We start from the raw sequence: 24413 nt of genomic DNA on the forward strand, positions 1-24413 counted from the left end.
GCAGCCAGAGACGCCATGCCCGATGTCCCCCAGGGCATGGTCTGGCCCTCCTGGCTGCCAGGGCACTGTTGACTCATCCTCCACTTGTGTTGACCAGGCCCGTTGGTCCTTTCTGTGGTGCTGTTCTCCAGTGTCTCGTCCCCCAGTCTGTCTGTCCATCCAGGGTTGCCCTGTCCCAGGTGCTGAATCGAGCACTTGCCTTTGTTAAAATTCCCATGGCTGGTGATTGCCCATCTCTCTAATTTGTCATGGTCTCTCTTCAGGGTCTTCCGTGCCTTCCAGGGAGTCAACAGCTCCTGCCAATTTAGTATAATCTGCAAACTTAGTTAATATCCCTTCCAGTCCTGCATCCAAGTTGTTTTTGAAGATGTTTAAGAGAACTGGGCGGAGGATGGAGCCATGTGGAACCCCACTAGAGACTGGTGCCAGCCTGATGTCCCCCCATTCCCTATAACCCCTTGTGCCCAACCCCTGAGCCAGTTGCTCACCCATCTCACAAGGAACATGAATGCTTTCCTTGTTGCTTGCGGGAGTCTGGATAGTGGAAGAGTACAGTAGGCAGGTGGGAGGAACATGCAGAGAGAGAAATAAAGTAAGCCTTGATTATTGGATTTTTTGGGGTTTTTTGTCACCTCTTTGGATAGGATCTAGATAAGCTCCCTTTGGAATCACAATGAGCCATCAGAACTAGTAAGCAGCATGACAGTGCTGGCAGTAGTACTCAGTTAAATGTCATGAGAAAATATCTCCAGCAAATTTTACAGGGGTGATGTATCATTCATTACCTGCTAGTCCTGGGATTAACTAGTCCTTGCTGCTCCATTGCTGGGCTCAGAATAAAGAGGAAGAGCACAGAAATTTATAACTAATGCCCTTGGTTTGCCAACGAGAGAAAGAAATGAACAGTTTTTCATGTCAGAATGCAATAATTAAAAAATGATGCATAGAAGAGATGGTTTTGTTTTTTGCAACTCTTGCCCTGCTCTTATCAGTTGCTTTTTGTGGGAGTAATTAAAACTGAATTGCAGACAGCTCTCCTTGTGAGTAGAGTACCCAAGATAGGTTTGCCTGCTAAGGCAGTTCTTGAATTAATTTCCTCTTTCTTTACCCTGCAGCAGCAGTTCTAATTAATGAGTTAACACATTACTGGCTGAAGGGAAATGCACTTACAAGGTCCCCCAGGAAGTGTTTGTGCTAATGAGATGGGTTTTGAGGCCACTGTAAGAAAACATACTTTTAGCAACTGTCAGAAAGCTGGGAAGCTCCTGCAAGGAGGTGTATTTCTTAAGTTTGCGCTTGAGCATTGATTTTTCTAGTTTCTGTTTTCAAGCATCAGCTCATATCTGTCTGCCAGATGATTAGTTGCAGATTTCTTGAAGCACTAAAAATAGTCACTGCATTTAAAATAGATTTTTTCAATATTTGCTTCTAATATGTAAAATACATTACATTATCTGCAAGGTGTAAAAGACTGTGTTCTGTTTATATCCTTTTGTATATTTCTTGGAGATAAAACTGCTTAACACCTTCAAGCGCTGAAGAGGAGCCAGTCAGTGGTGAGAAGCCTGTTTCAATTTCTCACCAACACATTAAAGGCCAGTGCAGAAGCCAAACAATGCCCTAATTAAAACTGCTAAAGAATCCTACATAAAGAGAATTAATAAGATTATATTTGGACACAAAGCTAAGATGAATTTTCTGGTTCTTCCCCAAGGTGCTTCTGAAATAAAATGCTGTAAAAGTGGAGCTTCAAAACATCTGTAGTTGACTGCGTGTGATACATACACACTGTGTATATAGCTAGAGTCACTAGGTCATAGGCATATTTCTAGAATTTAAAAATACATGTGTACCAATGGAGCAGCTCTTCAATACTTTTTCTAAGACCTGAGATGGCAAATGCAAAATTAGTGCAGGAACACAACCCTGCTGAAAGCAAAGGAAGAGCAGTTTCAGTTAGGAAGCACGTAGACCACTCTCTAGTTAGTGGATCTACTGGTGTACATTCTCCTCAAGTCTCTCATCTCCTCCCCTCGTGCCAGGGGCCTTTCACCCATAATGCTGTTTGCCTGAGAAATGACCTGCAGAATGACTTCATTTCTCAATCACAGTTTGATTTCTGATTGACTTTTTTCAGACTTTCATTGCATGTGGGATTTGAAATGTCATTGCTAGACCTGTTATTTGTTACATATACTTTCTGGAAACACGTGGCAATCATGGCTTAAAGAAGTGGCAAAAGACAAAACTCTTTGGTCTTAAAAGAGAGCATTATATCCCCCAAGTCATGTTTCCCTCTTACTTTCTTAGGTAATTAGAAACAGGCTTGTCTTCTGATAGGAAGCATTTGAACAAGCATTCATGATAAAAATCCAGCTTAGTTTTTTGAGTTTGTTTTGCAAATGTTTTTGTTAAGTTGGCAGAAGAAATCTTGTGAGCTTCTGAGGGAACCAGAGCTCCCTGCCCTCCCTGTGGCATCCACGTGGCATGCTGTGGTGTTGTCTCAGTCTTTCATCCTTCTTCATCTGCTGGCATGTGGGATTCATGCTGTGAGTGCTTCGGCCACTTGCTAATATTTCCAGCTGTCACAAGTCGAAGATGTGTAATTCTTGCAATTTTGTAAATGCTCAAGGCATTAAGCAATCTGTAGATGGAGAGAAAGATTTTGTTTAAAATATTATAATTTGTTTTGTGCAAGCCTGTTATATGATTTCTTTAACATGCTGAGCACTAGAAGCAGATAGGGTTTTTTTTCATCTTTCTGATAGCCTAGGAGATGGTAATAGGTATGGGATCCCCCACAGTGACACTGGAGAGATGGAGTGAGACAGAAATGTGAAAATTCTTGCACCATGCCTTGGAGACTGAACACAGGCAGCCTCTGGGGTCACCTAAAAGGAGTTTTGCTACTGTGAACTGGTAATGTTAATGGTTTAGACATACAGACCAGAACATCTAAAGTACCCCAGGTTTTCTGCGGGTGTTCTAATCAGTTCTTGAAGTTAGAGAACTGTAATGCAGCCAGAACAGAAGGGATTTGGTAATGGAAAATATTTGCTTGTTGCTGTCGTATCACTTGTTCCAATCAAGCCTGGGCTGATAATGTAGTTGCCACTGAAGTGCTGTCAGGTCCCATCAGTCCAATTACACCTGCAGCACTTTACTTGATACCCCGATCAGTGGCTTTGTAAGTGAGGCCAGAAATGTGGAGACTTGTTTGCTCCCCAACCCTGAGCTTGGGAAACACCCAGTACATGGGAAGCACCTGCACCTACCAACTCTGTGCAGAAGTTAAGTACTAAAGGGGATGTTCTGGCCCCCTTCATCCACCTGGGTGTATTTAATAAATAATTGGTCAAGGCAGAAGTCAAGACCCCTCTTCTCGCTCACTGAAACCAGAGCTCTGCAGTTCCAAGAGTAGGTCGTGCTGAAGCATAACTGCCTCGCAGCAGCCATCAGAAGGTCTTTTCTTGCTCTCTGTCTTCTTCCTTTTCCTGTTTTCTAGTTGCTGGGCTCTCCAGTCCTTTCCTCTCACTCCTCATTAGGCTGTAGAGTATTATTGAGCACACCTCAAGCCACTGCTTCTGTGCTGACGTTCATCATATGGCTGCTGTTCAGCAAGGCTGCAAGTGTGGCCTTTGGAGGATGTTCGAAGGGGGAAAAAAAAGCCCTGCTGGCTTTGCTGATGGAAAGTGAGCTAGCACCTTGTAGTGGCTTGCTGGAAACAAAGAATACAGAGTACATATTACTGGTAATACTCATCTTAGTGCGATGCAAGAAATACACACTGTTGTGTTTGGGCCCAAAGCTATAATCCTGTGTTGCAACCTTGTATCTGCTGAGACAAATATACAAGTTGAAGAGTAATTGCTTCAAGGCTGTAACTGAAGGTACAGTCAAATGAAGGGCTCCTGAGTCTGAGACTCCAAATAAGGACTGGTTTAAATAAGGGTCACAGTTTGCCTGATGCATTGTCATATGAATAGATGGTTGTCTGAAAGTTAGGTATGTCAAACAGTGGCTATTGTACTTAAAGATTTATTTCCACTAGCAGTGGTGGGTACTAATCACATGTAAAATTCTTCTGTTGTTGGTTTTTTTGGTTTTGAGTTTGGTTGGGATTTTTTTAAGGTAAGATAGAATGCTTTATCCAAATGTGGCTTCTCTTGTGCATGGGAATGCTGTCTTTGGTGTAGCTTTGGTTATAGTGAGAGCTTTGGACTTTTGTTTCTTTTTTTTCTTATGAAAAAATGTCATAAATTTGTCATAAAGACTTACTCTCCAAACCTGGTCTAAACTAAAATTATTCAAATCTGAAGACATTTAGTGTTTGAGGGTGGGGTTCATAAAATTTTTTACGGAATTAGAATTATAAAGATAGTTGGTGTGGTACAGGAGTGTGTTGTGTTATTCTGACTTCACTGTTTCACTGGTAGGTTTCAGCTGTAAATTATATTACAATAGTCTTTTGTATGATGCTTAGTTGGTGCATTTAATTAGGAGCAAATATATACCTGACTCCAGACAGAGATAAGAAGTAAAAGACACTATGTCCTACTTTTGAATGCAAAATACCACGAACTGGAAAATTTTGTTTGGTGTAGAATTGGAACACTAGAGTGACAAGTAAGGGAATGTATATCTTTTTCTCCTAAGCAGAGGGAAAAAAACCCAAAACTGTAAAGATAATGCATCTTTTTCCAGAGGTGAAACAGCAGTAATGACTGTAGTCTCTTTGTACTGAGTCATCGGCAGAAGACACCTTCAGGTTTCTTGCTTTAATATACTCTTCTGTTATATTTTTGCAGAAAATATTTGGAAAATAAAAGTGGTTTTGTCACCTGCAAACCGCTTCAGTTAGACTTATTTGCAAAAGTGATGTCTGTGGTGTTGGAGTTGTTTTCTCAGTAAATATATAGATAATTACTCTCCTCTCTGAAGAAGAAAATCAGGAGGCTGGTGTTCATAGTAGGAGTAGCAGGGCTGTGTGTCAATCCCTTATGTTTTCAGTCTGGAAAATGGATGGCGATCCCTGCTGTTCATCAGGAGCTTGTGTATGTGGGAATACATGTCTGCTCATGCAGTTAAGAAGAAAGGGGATGGGAAGAAGTGCTTGTGTAAATAGTACTTGTGTGGCCCTGCTTTGAGCAGGGTGTTGGTCCTCTCCATACAAAGTTTTTCTATGATTCTGAATAAAGTAACCATAAGAATTGAGCTACTTCATTCCAGTTCTGAGGAACTTTGGTACAGATAATTAGATTCTACATCACAAGAGCTTGGAAAAACTGTCTTCAGTAATGTTAGTTCTGCAGTTTTGTGCTTGCTAATGAACGTGTGTTTGTATATATACATAAAATATATGGGTATACTCTTTAATTTTGTTTATGAACCTGGAGAGAGGTGGTGACCCAGTTTGCTCAGAATTGATACCACTACCATGGCAGAAGATCACTTGAACTCTTTAATGGCAGTGCTTATAATAAAAACAATAGCTTAATAATTATCATAATAATGAATCATGAAAATCATGAAAAGTAACTTTAAGTTACTTTATAGTGAAACTATTTTCCATTAGAGTATTTTTCTAATGGTTTGAAAGAGTGAAACTGGAAGAGATGGATGGACAGCTCATTGACCAGTTCGTCTCGGTTTGAAATCTGCCAAGGCTGAAATTGGTGGACATCGTATATCAGCAGGGAGCCATCAGACTTGCATAAAATCAGCTGGCATTCCCCCCAGTTCACCTGGTGGCATAGAGCCCTAAAGGTATTGAGGGTTCAAGGGGTCATAAGAAGTAGCCACAGACCTAAATAAGGATTTCAGTTGGCACCTCTTGGGCATCTCAGCTCCAGTAGGCGGCCCAAAAATAATACTCCTGTATTGCTCCTTCAGATGATTCCCCAAAATGGGGGCGGTATATTTTTTTCCCATAAATAAATAGAAAGTTCTGATCAACAGTACTTACACTGTAAAACTTCTTTTCACAAAAGCTCTGTTGAAGCAAAACTGTAGCATGAATTGTGTTTGAGCATTCATTTTCTTCCCTGTACTCTTATCAGGCAAGCAGTGGTTAAAGGCTCCCTTCCACATCCTTTTGCTTTGACGCTGTTTGGGGACATGTTGTACTGGACTGACTGGAACACACATTCGATCTTGGCCTGTAGCAAGTACTCCGGGGAGGACCTGCGTGAAATACATTCCAACATCTTCTCTCCCATGGATATCCATGCTTTCAGCCAAAAGAGACAGCCAAATGGTAAGCTGTCTTGCTTTCTTTCTTTTTTTAACTGCAAGTTGGAACTGATTGGCAAAAATTAGTCTTTCTGTATGGTGGTGAGTGACTTCACCAACATCATGATACAATTTTTCCAATGCAGAGATTGGGAAAGACCCCAAAAAGAAACCAGATATTCTCTACATTGTTTTTTGGGTGTTTTTAAGTGCACAGAAAAAAACCCATCTCTTACTTTTTTTCTACCTGACACATTTATCCTGTTGTCATATTCCTTTTTGTTTTCTGTGCCATAACTTCAGGCAACATGGTATTTCTATTTTTTTGAAGTAATAGTTCCTGAGTGGAAAGTAGTGTTAATTTGGCAGATGATGTTAAGCAGGACTAGCTCTGTGTAATAACCAGTGTCTTAACCATTGTGTTAATTTACTGTGTTTGCGTTCTGTTTTTATGTATGCAACCTATATTCAGCACCAGTATGCTGAATAGTTTGTAAAAATGAGAAGAGCGGAGCTGAAACAAGGTTCTTGTTTACAGCTAAGTGCTACTTTACCAAGAAAGGAAACATTCAACATCTGTGCATTTTGGTACCATAAATACCCCACTACTCAACACTTGGAAGTAATTTTTCCTTGTTCTGTGTTTATCATTTCCTCCTTTAATCTGTGTTGCTGCCACCGATTCTACCACTCAAATGCCAAATGCCATGTGTGTCTTAACACATGAGATGAGGTCATTCGTTATCAGAAGCATTAATCTGTGTGATTTGTGTTTAACAGCTACAAACCCATGTGGAATTAATAATGGTGGCTGCTCCCACTTGTGTTTGATGTCTCCTACCAAGCCCTCTTATCAGTGTGCATGTCCCACTGGTGTGAAACTTCTCGAAAATGGAAAGACCTGCAAAGATGGTAGGCTTTGTTTTTAAAAAATTCTTTAGATTAAGCACAAAGTAGCTTTTGGAGGGAAAGGGATTTTTTCCAGCTTCATGATATAATGCACATTGGGGATGGGAAATTCTGAAATCGTGCAGGCTTTTGCAGTACAGATAAAAGCCCTCTACATTTAAAGAAAGAAAGATACTCATGGCTGAAGGGCAGTTTACCACCAGTTACAAAATTTAAGGTGCAGTTCTCTCTCTGTACTAACTCCTTGCAAGTTTTTGGGGGGCTCTGTTGTTCCTTCTTCTTAGAGAAAAAGATACGTACCTGTTCTGTTGCCTCTAAAATGTTTCTGATGTTATTGATCATGAATTAGTATTTGGCTAATAGGGTTGCACAACAAACCCTTTTTAAATGTTTTTTATAAAATCTGATATCTATGTATTATACACACATACACCTGGAATCTCTTTTCAATTCGTATACATAGACACCTACATTTGTAGAGAAGAAGTGAAAGTAATACCATGTTTTTAGGGGTGTTGAAAGTGTTTCAACCTTAAAACTCAAGATCTGATCAAGATTTACAGCTTCAAGTACTCGTCCAAAACTGCTTTTAGTGTCTCATTGTGAACTACTGTATGTGACTTCAAATTGTTACATTTTTTAGGTATAGGTCTTGTGATGTTGTGCTTTGATTGCTGTAGTACATTAACAATCAAAATTAACACTGGGAGATAATTAGATAGCTCATAATTAACCATCTTTTATGCAGATCCCCTCTCTATGACAAAGGTAAATGAAGAAAGAAATGATGCAGCAGAACTTAGTGTAAAATAGCCTAAATTAAAGGTATACAGAAATAATTTTTTTATTGGAGTTTTATATTTTAAAAATTCTTGTAAGTTTGTCAGCTACTGTTCAGTGTTTTCTTTAATTTCATGCTATTTCATGCTCTCTGCTGATTATTTTTGAATGTCTGTGTGAACCTTGTTAAAATAAATTGCTACTTTTGTGTGAAAAACGGCTCCCAGTTTAGCATGGCAGGATTGTTTGTAAGAATTTACCAATACACAAGCAAAATGTTTTCTTCCATTTCTATTGGTATAAGGAACAAGCTTTAATAATACTGCTCCGGGTTGGTCATAAGTAGCCATAATTTGACATGGATTCATGTGCTTTTTTGAAAATACTTGATATGCACAGATAAACTCCTTTTTGGCAGCTGATAACAACAAAGCAGTTGTTACTTGATACAGACATGTTTGCAAAAGCAGAGCTGCACAGGAAGTCCATCTGGGGGATGGGGAGCAGTGAAGGCTCCCCACGGCGGTGGTCAGGGTTCCCAAGGCTGCAAGAGCTCAAGGAATGTTTGGACAATGCTCTCAGGCACATGGTGTGTTTCTTGGGGTGTCCTGTGCCGGACCAGGAGTTGGACTTGATGATCCTGAGGGGTCCCTTCCAACTCAGGATGTTCTATGATTCTACGAAAGTTTGATCACTTGCCAAGCGTAACTAAAACAGAAAAGTAACAGAGGCTGAAGGACTAAGGACAAAAGTTGGAATAAGGACTGGAGAGATGAAGAGAAAGTAATTCCTTCCCTTTGACTGTGCTGGTAGGAAAAGGGATGGGGACTTCAGACAAGAGGGGCTGTATTGTTTTTGCTTCCCATGTGCTGTGTTCCAAGGAACAGGTCACTGTATCACAGAAGTGCCTGTTTCGCTGCTCAAGTTCGGCCCTATGTCCTCATGGAGTAACCTGCTAGACAGGGTAACTAGCCTGTGCTAAGAGCTGAATGGCACCTTTGTAGTGTATCAAAGTAAATTACCAAAGATAAGTAGAGGAATGGTATTAAAAACCCCCTCAAAACCTTATTAAAAGGACTTCAACTTCTCGTGCAGAGATATTCAGAAGCATCAATTCACTTTTTTGGGCATTTCTTGTGTCTCAGAATTTATAACTGTTGCTGAGAACTGAACATTTTTACCTTGGATAGTTTTAGTATGTAGCTATTATGCTGAAATGCTGAAACACTGAGTGCTTAAATCTCTGTTTGCAATTAGGACATGTACATGACTGTGGGGGAAGGAGGGAATGGTGACTTGTAAGTGAAGAAAGGTAAAAAATGATGCTGAGTTTTTGTCTTCTAGCAGTAGACGAAAATCAGACTGGTTCCTAAACTGAATTGTTTCATGATGAAATGAACCCTTTTGAGGAGAGAACTTAATTTATGCTGCGTTGTTGAGAGTACTGGCCTGGACTGGAAAGATTTTGACGGGTGAATTTTGAGTGTGTGTTTGTGGTGTTTGCAGTGCTTTGGCATTGACAGATGATCCTGACAGCCAAAGGTGAGGCTGGCTGACCTCCCTGAGCAGTTTCCATGACAACCTAGTGTTTTTGAATAATCTTTTCCTCCCTTGCCTTTCTCGCAGTGTTAGTTTCTCTGGGTTTTGTAGAGTTTTTTTATATCGCACCTTAGAGAAGTTTTACTATTTCTTGCAAGATCTTTGAATACAATAACACATACAAACACACACACAGTGACACCCCAATTTTGAAACAGTTTTCCATAGTGTTTCAGGAAAGGATGATAGCTTAGAATAAAATTATCTATTTTTCTAATAAATCATAATAAAATCAAAACAGTTAAGTGGCTGAGATGTGGGCTTGTAGCACGGTTTTAGATCCCTCATTGCCAAGGTGAAGTTTATAAATCCCTGTACGTCAAAGAAAAATGAGGCAGAGTAAGTTTTTTCATGTCCAGATGTTCCTCGATCAATAATGTCCGAAGCGAAGAGTCCTTTCTGAGCACCCAGGCACTTCTACCAGGGAGTTTTTACCTCCTCTTGTCATATTCTTGGTAATCTGTTGTCCTTCTGCAGAACATACTGGGATTTCTCTTTTTCGGTATTATGTGCACTGCTGTTCTGAGTTTGGCAGTGCTACATATAAATGGTCTTTTGATAGTTGTAAAACAAACCTAAATTTGCTTACAAAAATTAGTTTGTCATTGGAGTTACATTCTTATTTATGCTTAAAGATCTCTCCGTCCATGTGCTCCGCTTCTGTCTTTGCCTCTAAGGAATTTACCTGTTTCTTGAATTTGCTACTGCCAATACAAATACGTGGTTTGTACTGAAAAAAACGGTGGTGACTTCAGCTGAGCAAGAAGGTGTGAGTTTCCTCATGAAGAAAAAACTCTGCTTCAGACTTAGCTTTCAGCCTTGCTTTGGCCATTCCGTTTTCTTCCAGGAAAAAAGGTCTTTATTTTGACAAAGGATGCTCATATCCTATTTTGCTTGTAGGCCTGGAGGCAATAACCAGAATTTTGCACTTCCTTTTGCAGTTTGGGGTTGCCCAGTGGGTAATTTGCTTTGTCCGGAATAGCCAGAATCCTGATTCGACTGCACAGATGAAGACGTGAATTTCACACCCTCATTCTTTCATTCCTTTTGAAGGAAAGAAAAAATGGGATTAGTTTCAGATGCATGTTCTTTTGCCTTTGTAGTTCTGTGGCTGAGCTTGTCTAGATGAAAAAAAGCTATTTGTATTGTTGTATCAGGTACTCTTTCACAATAGTGACTTTACAACTGGGGAAAGACGTTTGGGAATTAAATGTTTTGGTCCAAATGTGAAGTAATTCTGTTTGGGATGTATAAATAATCTTGATTTCTCAGATACAGAGAATGCATTATACATGTCTTGTGTCTAGCACTCCTTATGTATGAATTCCTGAGCATGTGTCTGTGTAGCTCAGCAACCACTGATGTTTTAAAGTTAAGTAACTTACAAATGACTAAGGTCTGTATATCATTAAGGAAAAGTAATTAATTGTAAAAGATTAGAAGGGCATTGGACTTGAAACTATGTCATTGCATGTATCTGCATGCTTTCCCTTTTCTCCCCCTTCCCTTGACTTCAGCTAGCACATAGATTTAAATTATTTAGAATTTTAATAGTGAATTTTTGAGGAAAGTATTAGTTCCAAGACTAATGTAATGTACCATCTGTGAGCTTGTAATCCCAGCTTTCAAAGTGCTTAGTAAAAGTAGGCTAAAGCTCTCAAAACTAAGGGTCTGGAGTATTTAGACAAGTAAGTGACTTGGTTTTCAAAAAATTACTAACTATCTTGCATATCCTGTGATTTTAGGCACTGCTAAAAAGATCTTGAGCTTAGTCCCCAATTTGAACAGTTTGGGAATTTGTGGGATTGTAAATTGTGTGGGAAATCCACACAGAGAGACCTGACTTTAGATATAGGACAGCCTTATTTTTCTTGCTTACTCTGCTTACTTTGGGCACTGTAGTTTGAAGGCTGTGAGCACAGACCTTGGCATACCTGGAGGTCTGTGCCTTTAAACCCAACACTGGATTCGAGATGCCCTTGTGTCTGCAGGCCTGCTTGTGTTGGATGCAGTAGAGATTGCCAGTAGTTAAGAGAGAAGAGGGCAGCATGGGCATTGAACTCTGCTCCAAGTCTCCTGTGTGTTTGTCTCAGTCACTTCATCCTTCTATGTTCGGTTTGAGGTGTTCTGAGGGAAAACTGCCTCATGTCTGCGTATGTGTGCTGAGGTCAGAGTTCTGGTTGCAGCCTCCATGCACCTTTTGACTTGCACCAGTTAAGGTTTGAGGTGTTTTATATGTTTGTGGTTCACTCCAGTTCTTCTAATAAGTGCTGGTAAATTGGAAAAAAAAAATACTGGCATGCAACCTGTGTTGTTTTTTTCTGCCCTTTTATTCTTTTTTTGAAATATGATTCTCTACTTTCCATCGTGGTCATTGTTAGAGGCTTGATTTTTCTTAGAGAGGCAAGAGTCAAGAAGTCTGGAGATCGTGCTGTCATCTTAGCTTTTCCTTCATAACTGGTCTTTGGGATATAAGTGAACGAAATTGATTGATTTTGTTAAGTCCTTGCAACCTTGAGTACCTTCAGCAGTGTTCTCACTAAATGGTGGGTGATCAGTGCCTAGCCAGGTAAATTTGGCACAGCTGGTGTTTGCCACAATTTTGAGACCACCTGTTTTGTTGGGTGTTTGTCCTTGGCTGCTATCAAGGTGATAATTGGATCAGTCCATATATAGGCCCAGCTCTTGCATTTGTTATTTTTGCTATTGTCAGGACAAGCCTCAAGGTATACAGAATGATCTTTCCCTCAGCCTGCCTTGAGGTGAGATGCTTCTCTGCTGCTAGGTTTCTTTCCTCTGAGCAGAATGACTGTTGATCTAACAAAGCAGCTGAGCTGTTCATTTGCAAATGGTTGGGTAATAGCTCTAAAGTAAGCTTTAAACTTTTTGTTGCTTGATTGGAGGGGTGAAGGGCAGTGTTTGATCGAGGGATTGGAATGCTAGCCAAGCCCCCAGATAAAGACCATGAAATTCTTAGCTTGGGGTTCCAGAGTGCAACATGGGTTAGCTGAAAGCCAGTCATTTCCCAGTGCTGAATTAAAGCTTAAACACAGTGGGTTATTTGACTTAAACAACAGTTGCAGCCTGAAAGCAGGATGCTGAAGCTGTTGAAATGGGTTGTCTTTGAGAAGAATGGGAAGGTCAATTGGTCAATTTTAAGGGTGAGTTTCAGAAAGGGAATGGTTATACTCAGCTGAGTCTTTCGGGAGGCCTGGCATTGGTTCTTTAAAGTGATTGTCAACTTCAGCTAGAGCACATAAATTTTTTTTAAATTATGCCTTACATTTTTTCTGTATATGGTAGACAATGTATAACTTTTTAACTGTTTCAAACTCTGAGGTTAGTGCATTTGCTCAACCTTAGTTTTACTTGATAATGCAAAAAAGTTATTATTGTTTGGGGTTTTTACTATGATTGTCATTGTTTTGTTTAAAATGTAACTTGGATAAATGACTATGAGGTTGTTAAGAAAAAGTACTAGGGGTTTGTTCCTTACTTGAACCAAAATTGTTAGGGTTATTTATGTACTAATACTTTATATGATCATAATGAATCTGTATGCTTGAATCTTGATGCTGAATTGTTTGTTATACTCTAGTAGCAAAAAATACAGATGTACATATAGACTACTGTGTCAAAATTAGTTGCTTCTGTAATTATAAAAAAACCTGTTTTCCATTTTCTATGTCACATGCTTTACAGTAATTACATAGACATGTAATTACAGGTTCCCCCTTCCTGATTAATTAATGCATAAGAGTTATTCACTAGAAGAACAATTGAGTAGTATGTACATATATTTCTGAACAAAGGAGTTTTAGAACAGAAGATCCCAAGGCTGATCTTAATCCATGCTGGACTACTAATCAGAAACACTTGTAATAATATTTTGAACTTCAGTTGTTGAAAGGTGCTGTTTCTTGCAGCACTGTGAAAGTGTCTTAGATGTTTTTAACACAATAAACTTGCTGTAAATGAAGCAATGGCTGCTTTGGCATCTCTCCAAAGCTTGGTATGCAGTGAGATTTCAACTAGCACCAACATCAATTACTGTCTTTTTAAAAAATAAATTTGGCATCAGACACCAAAATTCTTCTTTCATCACCAACCTACTTACTTCGGTTATTACTCTTTCAGTCTTCTAGGCCATATTTATACCTCTTTAAGATCAAGATCGAGACATGGACAGAATGTGGCTTGGTGATTGCTCATTTTCACTGCAAGTTCACAGATTTATTTTCCTAAACCTTTACCTCCCTACACCCCCCCCCCCTCAGTCTCTGCCAAACCCTTTCCTCTCTTTAAGGAGAGCCATTGCACCACACTTTCCCTGCAGTTATGCCTACATTTTTCACCCTAGCTCAGGCTTCCCTGGGGCCTGATCTGCTCTTTTCTCCTTAAGACTCCAAACTGATAAGCCTGTTTTAATTGGAATGGGGTGTGGTGGTTGTTTATCCTTCATTACATTGAAATCTAGTGGCAGAATAGAAAATAAAAGTTAATTAGATTAGACAGTAAGTGTCATTGAATACCATTAAACATTCTGTGTTGCCTATGTGAAAACATTTTCTGCAGTGGAAGCTGATCTTAGTTCTTTATTGATTCTGACTTTTGATTCAAAAGCCAGCTCAAAATTACTTTATAAGACACTGTTATTTATCTTAATGTCTTCAATAAGCTTGTTCTCAACAATGTGGAAGAAGTCGATAGCCCACCTGCTCTGTATAGTCATTAGACAGTTGTCTGTTCCCAAATCTGATTGCTCTAATAAGAGTTTCTCAAAAGCGATTTACTTGCAGTGTTCTGTGTTACATTTTTTCCACTTCTAAGGCATTGCTGAAACATGCAGCTTGTTTGTCAAGATTATCCCTTAACCAACAACAGCAAACAGTAAGTAAATTATTTGTATAATTGATTTTTCATTTAGGAGGTTGCAGGCTATCTGTTGATTTGCATAAAACAGAAGCATCGTCACTGCATATCTATTTCAGTATCTTTGGAGAGAACGATGTGGATAGAAAACATGTTCAACATGATAAATTCTGGACAAGGAAATGACCACTGAATTTTCTCTATAAACATGCCTGACTTGTTCTACAGAAGAATAACCTCACATTTGAAGCCTTTGAGTGGAGTTCTCTGCTGGTGCCCAGCAGTTTGTTTAGGTCCTGTGAAATCAAGGTAGCCAGTCTAGCTTGTTCCAAGTGGCACAGAATCAGGTTTGCTATTTACAGGATTACTGCACAGCGTTTGTGAAATGGTTGTGTTTGTCTTGTTCACACAGGTGCCACTGCACTGCTGCTTTTAGCCCGCCGGACAGATCTGAGGCGAATTTCCTTAGACACCCCAGATTTTACAGACATCGTTTTGCCACTGGAGGACATCCGTCATGCCATTGCCATTGACTTTGATCCTCTGGAAGGATACATCTATTGGACGGATGATGAAGTCAGGGCCATCCGTCGCTCGTTTATCGATGGGTCGGGCAGTCAGTTTGTTGTTACAGCACAGATTGCACATCCCGATGGCATCGCTGTGGACTGGGTTGCCCGAAATCTATATTGGACGGACACCGGCACAGATCGTATTGAAGTTACAAGACTCAATGGGACCATGAGAAAAATCTTGGTATCAGAAGACCTGGAAGAACCCAGAGCTATTGTGCTGGATCCCATGACTGGGTGAGGAGCTGTTTGTGAGCATTTTTTAAAATATTAGTCATGTGAAGAAGATACTCTGTCTACTTGTATGTAGATAATGGGATGCAGTGATAAACTTCTGAGCCTTCAAAATGAAAATACTGGGATTCTTTGAAAGTTAAAAAGGTCTGAGGTACAAGGACTGCTGCTCTATTTTGACCACCTGGGTAGTCATCTTATGTGTCTTTATGTACTATTCTTTTTAAAAATATTTTTGGGGACTGTGTGAATCTGCTTGTTTGTTGTAGATAATAGCACTGATTATGTTGTCTTGCTGAGCAGACAACTCCTACTGATATAGGAGTTTTGCTTAAAGGGACACTGTGTGTACATGCCAGTTCTTTCTGAATGGTTTGGGCATCCTTACCTAGGTAAAGAAATATATTTATTTTAGAAATATAATTTTCTACATGATATGTGGTTTGGGGAAGAGTAGTCCAGAAGAAGCTATGTGAATATTGAAAGTTTGGATTAATAAGAGTTCTTAAGATTTTGTTTCCTTTGCAGGTACATGTACTGGACTGACTGGGGAGAAATCCCAAAGATCGAAAGGTCAGCGTTGGATGGCTCAGACAGAATTGTGCTGGTGAATACCTCGCTTGGCTGGCCAAATGGACTGGCACTGGATTATGCAGAAAGCAAAATATACTGGGGAGATGCCAAAACAGACAAAATAGAGGTTTGTAATTGTATTTGCATTTCTGATTCCATGAAGTTACAGAATGTAGTTACTCTACTCTTCTAGGTGTTCATATTCTGATATAACCTGAATGGGCAGTGGGATAGTGGTTGAGTTGTTTTAAGAAACACTTCCATTTCTTCTCTGTCTTTGGGCAAGTTACTATTTTTTCCTCATTTTAATGTGTGTAAAATAGAAATTACATCCATGTTGTAGAGCTCTCTTTGTAAGCATGTGTGAGAAGGATTTGTTAAATAAGTCAATTGTTAGGTCATCAGGGGAAAAAGCTTTTTAATGGGATTAATGCTTTTAGGTTAAAAAAAAATCATCTTTCGTTCTTTGTGCTGCTCATCTTAGATGCTAGTAAAACATATTTTAAAGAAATAAATCTCATTTCACATATAGTTACTTGTACTCACTGAAATCCTCTATACTTGGCTTCTCACTTGGTTTATTAGAGTTTCAGCAAGGGGATAGATTTCCCTTTCTTTCTGACATGTCCTGTTGAAACTCGCAATTAAAAAAAAGGCACTTTTTCTTCTCTCCCACATTGAAAATCTTGCATTTATTTTGTTGTGTAACATTATTGGAACAAATCTGACATTTATTATCTGTCAGTCTTTGAGAAAATAGTGTTGTTTAGTATTGCATCAGTTTACTGTCAAAAGCTTCCAAGAGAAGCAGAAAACTTGACTACTGCCTAGCACATAGTAACACCAGCTACCTTTGCTAAGTTCTGGTATATTTGTCTTTCTTTAGATGAATTATAGCTTTCCTTATTGATTCTTTACTGTTGCAAATAATTTTTAGCACTTATATTAGGCACAATTTCTTTTCCGGCCTTACAAAATTGCTTTTACTTATTTATAACTGCAAATCAGTCAAGGTGAAGTCATAGTAATGTGCTGAAAGGTCACACAATTGTTTGTTCTTCTTCAGAGCCAAAGTAACTCCAGTCCTGCAAGGTGAGTTGCTTTGAAGAAGTCCTCAGGGAGCAGAGTTTTCTTTGTCCTGAAAGCAAGATTTATTGTCTGTAATTCACCTAATATTACAGCAGCTCTGCGAAAAGAGGGGAAAAATAGTCTTAGCTATGCTTAGCGATTTATTTATAACAGATTGAGCACTTCAACCCTTATACTTTCTTGGACTTGAATGTGTTTTGCAAAAGGAAAGTTAGGCATTCTTTGCTGTCATGCTTGCCAAGACATTGAGATTCCTTATTCATTAATAATGGTTCTATTTAATGCTGGATCAGTTTGTGTAGAAATTTTCATCTAGATCAGGCATGAACTCACTGCTGCATTTCTGTCAAAGTGGCTAGAACACATCATAGAATGTTTATGCCAACATTACCATGTCTGTGGCAGGACAGAAGATACTTGATTTGGCACAAAGTCTTTTGGGACAATTTCCATTTCACTGTTCTTCAATCAGTGTAAGCCAGCAGAATGAGTCTGTTTCAGGTTGTCATGTGACATCTATGCAGAGTATCAGAGAAGATTTATCATCCTAAGGTTTCAGAATTACTTGTGGTTTTTTTTCCTAAGGGTCTCCAAGTGTCGGAGTTATGATATTACTTCTGCTGCTTTTTATAACGTTAACATTTGTTAACTCTTATCAACATACGGTCAATCTTCAAACAGACTGGCTGAAACCTTTAAAGCAACAGAGAAGAAATTCTCCCACAGTTTTTCTTTGGTATTTTGGATTTTAGTTTTGTTTGAGGATGTAGGTATGTTTTTTTTTAATTGCAGAAGGTGTTCATTTAGATATATGTGACAGAGATCTATAAAATTATGTATAAGGCGACCAACATTTCTACACACACACCTTTTTTGACAGAAGAAATTGGCTCTTGTAACTAATGTGAGGTGATGGGTGCAGAACAAACAAAAGCAGATGGTTCTTCAAACATATGGTAAGTTGTGGAAATGGTTATAGGTGTTAAAAGCTTACATGTGTTACTGGGAAGACTGGGTAAGTCTGTGAAAGGGAATTCCACTGCAGTTTACTGGCAAATAGAATTGCTACTGCTTAGTTTGTTCAAGAGCCTATTGTTGTTCAGGACCCGACTTAAAATCATTCTTCTTCTGGATCATATAATAGAGTTTACAGTCTGACTGTACTCTGGAATATGCATCCTCCAAAAAAACAGAGTGCCTAGGAAAGCCTGTGCTTCCTTCTTCCTGGTTGATGGGGATGTAGCTGCTATTTTGTTGACCACATCCATTGGAATCTGATTATGTTCATCTTTCCATTTTACTCCTCAAAACTGAGTTTCCTGGGCAGGTCCCTTGACCTTACTTTCCTTAATGGCAAAACCAGCCTTCAGGAGGACTTGGATTACCTTCTCCCCCTTTTCAAAAACTCCCTCTGCTTTGTTGTCCCACACAATGATGTCATCAATGTATTGCAAGTCTTCTGGAGCCTCACCCTTTTCCAGTGCAGTCTGGATCAATCCATGGCAAATAATGGGGCTATGTTTCCACCCCTGGGCAATTGGTTCCAGGTGTACTGGACACCCCTCCAGGTGAAAGCAAACTGTGGTTTGCACTCTGCTGCTAAAGGAGTGGAGAAAAACACATGAGCAATGTCCATGGTGGCACCACTTTGCTGCCTTGGACTCCAGTTCATCCTGAGTTCCAGCGGCACTCAGTGGTAGTGTGACTTTGTTCAGGCCATGGACAGACTACTGACAGTCTCCATTCTCCACTGGACTTAGGCATTGGCCACATAGGACTGTTAAAGTGTTAGCGAGTCTTGCTGACCTCTCCCTGGCCGTCCAGGTCATGAATCTCATGGATGGGGGTCACAGAGTCCCGGTTGGTGCAGGATTGCTGACGATGCTCTGCTGTGGTAGCGATCCGTACCTGTTGCTCAACGACTCTCAGCAGTCCCACAGCAGAAGGGTCCTCTGAGAGACCAGGCAAGGTATCCAGCTGTCCAATTTCCTATCTCCAAGCAGATATCCCAACAGCCCAACAATGCCCTTTTGGGTCCTTGAAATACCCTCTCCTTAGGTAATCTATGCCAAGGATGCATGGGGCCTCTGGGCCACTCACAATGGGATGTCTTTGGCATTGGTTCCTGGTCAGGCTCACTTCAGCTTCCAGTAGAATCAGCTGTTGGGATCCCCGTTATCCCAGAAAAAGAGGTGGGTTCTGCCCCTGCATATCTCAATGACATAAGGTGTCATGGTTTGAGATACCCCAAAATCTAATTCCCTAGCTCCATCCCCCCTCCCACATCTCAACTTAATGTGGGATGATTCTTTCCAGACAAAACACACCAGACTCAAAGTGGGGGAAAGGGAATATATTGCAATGACTGTACAAATAAATACTACAATACATTATATACAACCTTAGCTATCTCTACCATGACATAAGTATTTACAATGGATCAGATCTCCTCTCCCCTCCAAATAAAAGTCCAGGAGGGAAGAAGGACAGATCCCTTCTTCAGAGCAGCAATGTCTCTAAGGCAGCAGGCTCTCTCTCTCTTCTTGCAGCAGCTGATAGCTGGATCTCTGCCAGCACTCACGAGGGGGTATCCCCCTCGGCCCCTTGACGCAGGCAAAGGGGTCTTCCGTGGGCTGCGTTCACCCCAGACAAAGGTCGCTATCACCACGGTCATATCACGAAGCACAGGGGGTCTTCGTGACGGTCTGGTATCTTCAGGGGACTCAGCCCCTTGCAGAGCTTCTGTGCCCTTCTTCAAGATGCCTGCGAGCTTCTTTGTACCTTGCAGCAAGGGAGGGCCTCAAGGTCAACCTCCACACACTGTCCTGGCTAAGCTCTCAGGACAACTGAGCTTCTTAGTTCCTTTACTCCATCTAGGACTTCTAATCAGTAAGTGTCCACCCCCTCCATTTTTTGGAGGGATCTCAAAGGAATCTGGGGTCTTTTGGTTCAGTTCTTACCCCAATTCTCTCTGTAGAGCTAGTGCTGCTCTCATCTGCTGCTGTTGGCTCTCTCTTGGCTCTCTGTCTCCTTCCAGGAGTCCTCTCTGCAGTGCATGCCGTTTGCTGTTTAGTTCAGTTCTTATCTGTCCTGGCTCTCTGCCACCTTCTCCAGCCAGTGTTGCTTTTTCCACCACTGTTACTGCTCTGTCTCCGCTGCCCACGGTGGAGAAAACATCTCCCTGCATAACTACAGACACCTAGCCCAACTTTATACTGTTCCAGGTCCCTGCAGCTCCCCCAACCTGGGGCTGGGGGGCCCCAGAGGCCCCAAGGGGCTCCGAGCCCCCTTCCTCGTGGTCTTATAACATGACTACTTTCTACTACTACCCAAAACTACAACTCTTCTCTTCTGTTTGGTTGTGATATGTTTATATTTTGCAGAAGCACTCACTGGCTAAAACTGCAAAACTTACCACCCCCTGGGGGTTACCACTTTCAACTGCAGGGGGAAAAACTGATTCAAACCACTATATAAGGGTACATTGTGCTCTGGTGTCAACTAAAGCCTTATACTTTTGTGGGTCTGATGTGCCATGGGATCCACACAGTCCAATAGATCCAGTTGTCCCTTTACCTGGCTGGAGACAGGGCCCCTTTAGTCCTGGTCATAGTACTTGTTGCTCACTTGTTGTAAATGTGACCTGGAGGTCCCTTCAAGAGGATCTGAAGTAACGTGAGCTCTCCTATTCTCTCTGAGGACTTGCCCACTGGAAACCAGAGCAGCATTTATCCTTGAAGAATTTCCTGCAGTGATTGTTCTTCCTCTCAACTGCTGGGGCAGAGGTGGGTTTCCCATCCCACTTCCTCTTGTTCTCTCTCTGTGTCATGCAGGCAAAGCCACAGGTTATCTTGTGGTGTGTACCCTCTCTCTCGAGCAGGCTTGTTCCCAATAGCAGAGGCTGTGGTCCATCCTGACAGGGCGTGGGACATTTCCCCCTGAAGCACTGCTTGTTCTCCTTTTTCCGTTGACATCAGTGCCAATGAATTGTCATACAATGATGGTGTGCTCCATACAAACTTCCACCACGTGGATTGTGTACACTGGACCTCATCCGGATCTACAGGGTTGGTTATTTGAATCCCTCTAGATTACCTCCAGCACAGCTAATTCTCTCAGGAACGATTTCTTTCTTCATGGCATTCCACCTGCTTGGACACACTACTAGGTCATCCTTGAGAGAATACCTTTCCCTCGCACTTGACAGGAGTTGCCTCCAGAGGCTGAGAGTTTCTGTCCTCTTCCCAATACCTGCATCCCAGGACAGGGATTCCAGTCACTTGGCTTCACTACCATCTAGTTCTATACTGTGGGCCATGATACCCGAGCACTGGAGCAGCCAGGTCACCAGGGGCTCACCTGAGTGGCAGCTGAAATCCTTTCGCATATCCCGCAGCTCCCCCAGGGACAGGGATTGGGTGATTATCTCTGGCCCTGCCTGTTCCTCCTGTTCTGATGGCCCTACTTCCTCTTCATCCCTCACTAAGCAAACTGATTTTGTCTTGGATTTCTTCTTTTATACAGGGGCAACTGCTACTGGCACAGTTGTTCAGCTGCAGTTGGAGTGGTCGCGGAGCCTGTGGCAGACACAGGTCTGCTTTTCTCCTCCTTCTGAGGGTGTATTTAGTATCAAGCAGTGTCTGATAAATAGTGGCCAGGACTCAGCACAATGCATAACTTTGTGCCTCTCTGTAGCTGCCACAGCATTTTTCTTTCACATATTTTGTCACTTGAACAGGGTCCTGTAGTTGTTCAGGGGTGAACTTAAAACCATTGGAGGAAAGAAGTCCTCCAAATACTGGCCTGTGTCCTGCCACATTCCATGCCATGCAAGGCTATCCACCCTTGGGGCAGGTCTCTGAAAGACCCTCCTAAAAATCTCTTTTGTAACTCTAAACATGGTGTGGACAGCACTGAGGAGACCTGGTACACCTAGCACCAAAAACATACTTTCCTTAACATCCAAGGGAAATTCAAAATCCTCAAAAGCTGTTGTAACAGACCTGAGGGAGAAAGAGAAAGTCATCCTCCCCTGTTCCCTTCACAGGCTGGGGACAATTATTAATGGACACACCAGGGTAGTGTCAGAGGTAAGGGTAGGAGACCAACATGTCCCAATTGACCCTCATTGCCCTTGGTGTTAATAATGTCATAAACTGATATCACCCAGTACAGCAACAAAGGAATCCTGATCCCTCTCCCTGCTCTGGAAAAGAGCACTGGGACAGGCACATATGGGAATATATGCAGGGTTAGGTACCACATCCACGTGAACAGACCAAGCAACACCGTGACCAGCGGTTCTGTACTTAATACAACAAATGCTTAGATAAATGTTTCCAACCCACTCCGGGAAGATCTGTTGTTATCTCAACCTTTGGAACCTCATGTGGGGTACCAAATAAGGCTGCTGTTGTTGTTTAGGAATGGTGCTCTCCAATTTAGTGCTCCCACTGAGACTTTCCAAACCATGCTTGCTTGCTTGCTTCCCTCCTTCCCCTCCCCTCTCCTGCCCTTCCTACCCTGTGGTAGGATGGAGAAGAGAATTGGAGGCACAAAAGGTAAAGATCGTGGGTTGAGATAAGATCAATTACTTGGAAACAGCATTAAGAAAACCAGCAGTAATAGCAACAATAGTAATGACAGAGGGTACAAGAAAAATTATTCACACAAACTTTGTCATCTCCCCCTCCCCCGACAGTATTGAGGGCTCCTTCCACCACATTTACTCCACCAGAAGGAACCCCTTCTCCTCGCATGAGACTACCTTCCCCTGGCAATGACATGAGGGGCTACAGAATAACCTCCAGGTCCTGGCCATGACCCCTTCTGGCTACTGCAGAAATGAACCCTCTCCTGTTCAGAACTGAGACACTGCCCCATATGCTCAGTAATGCAGACGTAGTGGTTAGCTTCTTTATTGATGAATATCAGTGAATTTCCCCCTGGATCTTATGTAGCTTCTTTTATAGTCTTTTATGAGAGATTAACTTTGTTGTGACAGGCTGTAGAAATATATCTCAGGCTGCAATGACACTATCAAAATCTATGATTGCTAAAATATTACTAAGATTTCAAGTCTTTCTGTTTGCTCACACTGCCTTCTCTCCTATGGCAACCATGAATCCTGAGGAGAGTTATTGCACTTTCCATATCCTTGCCATCCATTTTTTATATCAGTGTAATAGAAGATGCTTTGGCCTTCCCTAAATGTTTTAAACTTACATTTGGAGAAAGGACACTGGCATAGGTGCAAGAAAGAAAGATACTTGTGACATGGTCCCTGCTTTGCTTTAGGTATTTGTGTATATTTGGCAAGGGGGGTAAAAGCAGGAGGATCACATTTGTACTTGCCTCTCCTGCCCTTAAGTAGTTTTTCATACATGATTTTACGTACTTCATGCTTTTTTCTTTTTTTTTTTCCCTTGCCTGTGGAATTCATCACAGCGCTACCATACTGCATGTTTCTTACAAGCTGTGTTTCTGGTTCATTACTGCTACATAATGAGCATTTATTATTTATTTATTATTTATGCTATGCTGTTCTGGAGCCCCCAGATGATAATAAAGCATCAGCAGGGGTTAATGGAGACTGGCAGGGGGTACAGCAGGGAGCTTCTGTTCCCTTTTTATCTGGCAGCCTGCAGCAGGCAGAAGCAGGCTGTGGCTCAACAGCTTCCTCATTTATCTTGGTCAGGTTTTACTGGTGATAAACTTCTATTGAAATGGGTGGCTGCTATTGTGCTTAGCAGTAGGGAAGATTTCTTATTGACTTGCTACAGGTTTAAAGCTTTTTCCTGCCATGCTGTTAGGTTAAAAATGTATGATCTACTCTGTTGAGGTCTTACGTTTTCCTGCTCAAGTGAATATTTGTTGTCTTTGCACATACGCTACCTGTTTTAAGGCATATGTTGGATTTTAAATGGTAAACAAAGCTCATATTAATAAAGCAATTAAATGGCTGCAAGCATGTGTTGCTGTGTGCATTAAGAGTAAATCATGATGATATGGCTGATTTCTCAGTTTTTCAGTCTTTGCTTCGTTTTTCTTTATTCATCCTCTTTTCTATTCTTCATTTTTAGAGCCAGAAATGACACTTGCTAACACCTACTAGTGGCTAGTGTAAAGAAAGGCCTCCTACAGGTATCCAACCATTATCTAGAGATTTTTAAGTGCAGCTCTAACTTGAAGTATTTATGCATTCCCAAATCTAGTAGCTGTGCCTGGAATCACTGTCTAATCCTCATGATTAATATGGAAGGTATTACATCCTGCTGTTTTTCAACTTAAGTACACAAAAGTCTTCAGAACCCAGCCTTGCTGAACAACAGAAAGCAGTTGCTGCTAAGACTTTTTAGAGCACAAAAATCTTGAACAGAGAGGACCTTTTTGCCTTTGAACTAGGAGCTAATAGTTTGGCATCTAGAAAACATTCTCATTCGTATTTCAGTCCTGAAGTTGCAGGGCTGCATTTTTCTCCAATGACAACTCCCTCAATTTTACTGCCACCCTAATAAGGAGATTTTGCTTTTTAAGTATTCACCATTTGTTTTA

At 41.0% G+C, this 24413-nt stretch overlaps 1 protein-coding gene across 2 annotated transcripts in view; it reads left to right on the forward strand.

Annotated features, from left to right (window-relative positions):
* LRP6 (LDL receptor related protein 6) overlaps nucleotides 1-24413 on the forward strand; it is a 129005-nt gene that overhangs the window by 61050 nt on the left and 43542 nt on the right. For both annotated transcript variants that reach the window (XM_027666257.1, XM_027666258.1), the window contains 4 exons: nucleotides 6060-6256; nucleotides 7012-7143; nucleotides 14804-15200; nucleotides 15726-15897. In XM_027666257.1, coding sequence (XP_027522058.1) covers nucleotides 6060-6256; nucleotides 7012-7143; nucleotides 14804-15200; nucleotides 15726-15897 — 898 coding nt within the window. The remainder of the gene's footprint in view (nucleotides 1-6059; nucleotides 6257-7011; nucleotides 7144-14803; nucleotides 15201-15725; nucleotides 15898-24413) is intronic.

Source organism: Corapipo altera, unplaced genomic scaffold (genome assembly GCF_003945725.1).
Source record: "Corapipo altera isolate COAL_440 unplaced genomic scaffold, ASM394572v1 317, whole genome shotgun sequence".
Classification (NCBI taxonomy): Eukaryota; Metazoa; Chordata; class Aves; order Passeriformes; family Pipridae; genus Corapipo; species Corapipo altera.